This window comes from Geospiza fortis, unplaced genomic scaffold (assembly GCF_000277835.1).
Source record: "Geospiza fortis unplaced genomic scaffold, GeoFor_1.0 scaffold452, whole genome shotgun sequence".
Classification (NCBI taxonomy): domain Eukaryota; kingdom Metazoa; phylum Chordata; class Aves; order Passeriformes; family Thraupidae; genus Geospiza; species Geospiza fortis.
The window spans coordinates 293,725-298,862 of NW_005054369.1; the positions used below are offsets into that span (position 1 = coordinate 293,725).

At 40.6% G+C, this 5,138-nt stretch overlaps 1 protein-coding gene across 2 annotated transcripts in view; it reads right to left on the reverse strand.

Annotated features, from left to right (window-relative positions):
* Positions 1-844: 844 nt before the first annotated feature.
* ATE1 (arginyltransferase 1) overlaps positions 845-5,138 on the reverse strand; it is a 67,520-nt gene continuing 63,226 nt past the window's right edge. For both annotated transcript variants that reach the window (XM_014308434.2, XM_031059879.1), the window contains exon 11: positions 845-3,923. In XM_014308434.2, the coding sequence (XP_014163909.1) occupies positions 3,745-3,923 (179 nt within the window). In that variant the 3' untranslated portion in view covers positions 845-3,744. The remainder of the gene's footprint in view (positions 3,924-5,138) is intronic.

Sequence of the window (5,138 nt, forward strand, 5' to 3'; positions counted from 1 at the left end):
GATGTGGCTACAATGCTTTGGGAAATGTTGGTGATTCCCTGAAAAGTGAAGAATTCTGCCCTGAAAATTGCCTGCACCCTTCCAAATGCAGAGAGACATTAAGGCTTGAGTGGAGAGTCTGATCAGGACAGCACCAAATCATGTCTGGGGGATTATCTGGGACAACCAGGATGAGAAGGAACTGAACTCAGAAACATTGGCTGGTCAGGCTGGAGCCTCAGAGCGATCACCTGGCAAAGAAATCCACAGAATCTCAAGAAGATTGATGGATGTGGAGCCCACAGGAGCAATGGAACAGAAAAAGTCCCACCAACATTTCAAGCCATGCTGGTGCTGGGCTATGAGAAAAGTCTCCTTCAGGAATCCAGAATTAGCTGGAATTCTGCCTCATTCAGTCAGAAAATTATGCAATGTTTGTTATATTAATGTTAATGTTGGTTATCTTTATGCACACAACCCAAATTTCTGTGTTGCTGGTTTGGCTCCATAATTCAGGGACAGGTTTTTGTTCAACCAAGCTGAATTCAAATAAATAGCTGGTCCTGTCTAGTCTCCATTTGTGGAAAGTCTCTTTATTTTATTTTATTCTACTCAGAAAAGAAGCATCAATTATATTTCATGCAATCTCTTCATTAATCTGCCTGGCTGGAACTAAAACTTCATTCCAAAACAGCTCATGTGTTTTGGACATGATTTTAAACTTGCAAGTTCTCTCTTCTAAAGGCTGCTACCCTTGGATGGATTCTTTGATTTTGCTGTTCACTGGACACTTGGTCAACCTCCAGGATAATGAAATTCCTACTAACTAATGCAGAAATCAAATTCAGAGCTATTATTTCTTATAATAATTCACAGAGACTGGAAATAACTTTATTTTCTACATTGCAAGTCAAACAGGCCTGCTAAAAAGCAATTACAAACTCAACATGCAGGTTCTTGAATTTACTGACACGTGTTGATGCTGGACATGTGTAAGCTTCCCATTTCTTTCCAACTAAAACAAAAAATGGCATTTTAGCACTGGTCACAACTCTGCATTTTCTTACCACCATTTTATGCTCATTTATCAACAGATGACAGAACAAGGCAACCTCACATTGGAGATGGACTCTAACAAACCAGCTACACACAAAAAAAAAAACTTTTATAAAATAGTTTGTGCTAAGTTAAATATCTCTAAATTCAGTAATTGTCAATTACAATATATTAAATAATATTGTAATAGTGGTGAATTTTCAGCTCCACTGAAGTCACAGGCAAAATTTACAGAACTTCATCCTCAGCCTCTGTCTCCCTTCCAAAAACAGGGATAGAGGCATCAGTCCTCAAAAATACTGCCCCAGTTTCCTTCTAAAATAACACTAAAGTGAGTCAGATCTCAGCAAACCACAGGAGATGAGCTCAGTTTGGAGTTACTCTCGGTGTTGCCTGGTTTTGCTTTTGAATATAAATCCATATTTGAGTTGAGCAGGAGCCAGGAGCCCAGTGTGCCGTGGTGCTGCAGTCCCAGGGGAGGCCAGAAAGCGCAAGCACATTCCAGACCCACAGGAAATGCTCATTTACCTCCAGTGCCCACACCAAGGACAACCTCAAGCTGTGCTCAGTTTTTAGGCTGACACTTCTCTCCCTTTCCTTTGGCTGCAGTCCTTAAAAGCTCCCCAAGAGAAACAGCATCAGATGAAAGTCTAATCCAAGGCATCTCAGTAACAAATAGGGGCACAAAGAGATGGAACTCTCAGTGGGGACATTAAGTCTGCTCCCTTGAAACTGAACAGAAACTTTAACTTCTCCAGGAGCTCATCATTAAACGGCTTTGATAACCTTTAAGATTTTGCAATTCATAGTGAAACTCCTCAGTGCCTGTTAACTGACTTTGTATCACATAAAAAGGTTTTCTCATTTATTTTGGTTGCAAGCCATATGGGCATCACCACTTTTCAGCACACTGTGTAGGCAGAAAATGTTACACTGTTTAACAGAGTGGTAAAAGTATTTTCTCCACAGAAAGGAATTCTTCATAATAATCTTCATGAGGATTATTCAGGGCTTCTCCCCATGGCAGGAGGCTGAGGTAAGGCATGGACAAACCAGAAGGTACAGTGCAAAGAAACCTCTCAGTACCAGGCCACAGATAAACACACACCAGATATGATGCTGACGTGAATGACCATTCTGGGAGCAGATCAATACCGCACAGCCCAATTAATAAAATGACTTTTTAAAGTTGCTATTGAAGTTGTACTATCAATAATATTGCAATATACACTAATTTCATATCAAACAGATATGAAAAAGTTAAACCTGCATTGCATTTGATTCCCCAGTTCTTACGTCTGCTCCACATAAAAATTAATGATTAATAATAGTGGCCAAGTGTTTAAAATTAAATCAATGAATCCATGAAGACAGGAGATGTAACCTTCAGAGGGTAAAACTGAATTTGTTTCCTTTCTGGGGGAAAACCACCCACATATCCTTGAATAAGAATCTTTGTTCAAAGGCTAACAGGAAACTCCAAGTGGATTCAAGGTAAATACCAGCCCCTGTTACCCAAGAAGATAAGAAGCACAAATGCATTGGTAATGTTACAATGTTGTAATACATTACTGAATTATACAACAGTGTTATTTCCCCAAATTCCTCCAACTTATATGACTTAATGGGGACACAGACAACGCTCATATATGAGATAATAAAGTGCTTTCATAAATGATCACAACTTCCTGTGTTTCCAACAGAAGTATTTACTAAAATGTTATTAAAGGTGTTAACCCATGAGCTGCTGCACCAGAAACAAAACAGTAAAAAAGCTGGAATATGGTATTTAAGTCTTCCTGTACAATTCTACAGAAAAAAAAGCACCTGCAACAAAACCCAGCAGTGGTACCTTATGTCTTGTTTTTGTTAGCATAGTTCTGAAATGTGCACTGAGAGCTGCAGGATAAACCTCCCGAGCTCTATTTCACATTAGCCATGTGCATTGAAATACCCACTCTCGTTAGACAAAGGATAAGGCTTATACCAAAAACCACTGTGCCACTTGGCTGCATATCTTTGGTATATTTATAGTGCAACTGTTCTGCTTTCTTCTCTGAAGGGAAAAGTTTTCCAAAGCACTGCATCCCCTGCCACTGAGAACCTACCACGAACTCCTACACTCACTGGGACCTCTGACACTGACTTACTGCTTTAAACAAATGAAGAATGTGCAGTGAAAATAATTCCTTTCTGTTTTTTAAACATACTGCTGAAATCAAGTGGCATCATGCTGGAAAGTAATAGCACGTTTCAGTCCTCTTGCAAGATTTTAGGAGCATACAAATGCGAGCACAAATTTCACAGCAATTTTTAACAACAGATACCCAAGGTGCTATTTGAAAACATCTGTAACTTAATGATTCTTGATCTAGATTTAGTCAACCTTCATCTCTACAAAAAGAAAAAAAGACACCTGTTTTTCATTTTGCTTAGATACTTAGAATTATTCATAATGCATAGAAAGGCTAGAACTACTTAATTAAAATGTACTGCAAGCGTGTTTTTCTAAACTTATATTGCTAAAGCCTTGCTGTAAGATTTATTGGAGCTGGCCTTTACACACAGCACCATGTATTGACACAAGCCTGGCTATATACCTGTGTTTCAGCCTGTCTGAGTGGGCACACCAGCACACGACTATGGTACAGATCACCCAGGGGCAGTGCAATGAAATGTGGAGCCACTGAAATGCCATCTCGTGGGGTTTCAACTCCTGAACAGCAGCATTCTCTCTGAGCAGGTCTGTCCCACCAGGCTGGCATATTGCTGGACGCTGGCTTCATCACTGGGCCCCTTCCTCCTCTTCTTGTACACGCTGTAAGGCATCACGGTTCTCTTGTGCAGCACTCTCACCCTGCCCAGCTCCTTCAGGCGACCTTCATCGACTGCAGAGGCAACCAGAACACAAAAAAATGTTATTTGCAGTGTCCACAGCACCTTAATTTATGCCTCTAACTTCAATATGCATAATGAGAGCTGCATGAAGGAAGAAAAGTCATCTGCAGATGGAAGCTGAGCTGAGCTGCAGAGCATTCCTGGATCGTGGCTGGCACCAAACCCAGCCTGCAAAGGAACTGTGCCTGTGTGGTGTGGAGAGGTAAATCCTGCATCACACATTTCTAATGGTGATGGATGGCAGCTCTGAAAGCACCTCTACTGCTGTATTTAAAATTCACATTCATTTGGTGCTGCTGGAGCCAGAAGTCAAACTCTATCTGGGAAAAACTCAAACAGAACTGACCGGGGGAGACTTGTCATTACAGAACCCCTTGCAAGAGCCACCACACCAGCTGGGACAAATGTACTAAAACCAGCAAGAAGCCTCAGGCTGCTTCCTTAGGTAAGCATCAGGCAATAAACCACCTTCCCAGGTGAAACTCCCTGGCCCTCCAGCCCCAATCTGCTTTTCCCTCAGTTATACTGGTTGTGAGTTTCATTCTAGGGGTTACATGTCCTTATCTAAGTCTGATCCCTGAGCTCTGTAAATCAACAGGGTGAGCAATGCAAGCACTTCCTGGGTAGGTACAACACAATTCCTCTTCAAAGATACACACACCACAGTTAAACCTTATTTCCTTCACATACAGACCCCTTGTGCCTTAATTTATGCAGAATCATAAAAGTGTCACTGAACAAGTTAAAACTTCCTTATTTTTATGAATCCCATTGATGCTCCTACTGCTGAACAATAAAACTATATAGCTGCTGTGTGTCAGAAAAATTTGCACTACAGTGCTAGAAAACTCTTCAAAGAAACTCACAGAATGTGCCACACATCTGAGGTCACTGCTGGATAAATTAGTAAAATTATTACAAAAGAATAGGAAAAGAAATCTTTAGGTTCAAAAAGTCACCAAGAAGAGTCAACCTAGAATCTGAAACATCAGTTTGAGAATCAGTTAAAGTATCTCCAGTAATAACAGGGATGCTTACTGGAATGTCAGTATTTTAGGACATGAACTATGCAAAGACTTCCTTTTGGACCTTCTTTCTATTTTTATGTTTTAAAGGAGGCCATGGAACTCTTTTCTGTACAAGACACACTGAAGAACCTGCCCCAGTTCATCCACAGAAATGGTCTGTAAACTTTTTTCCTGCTG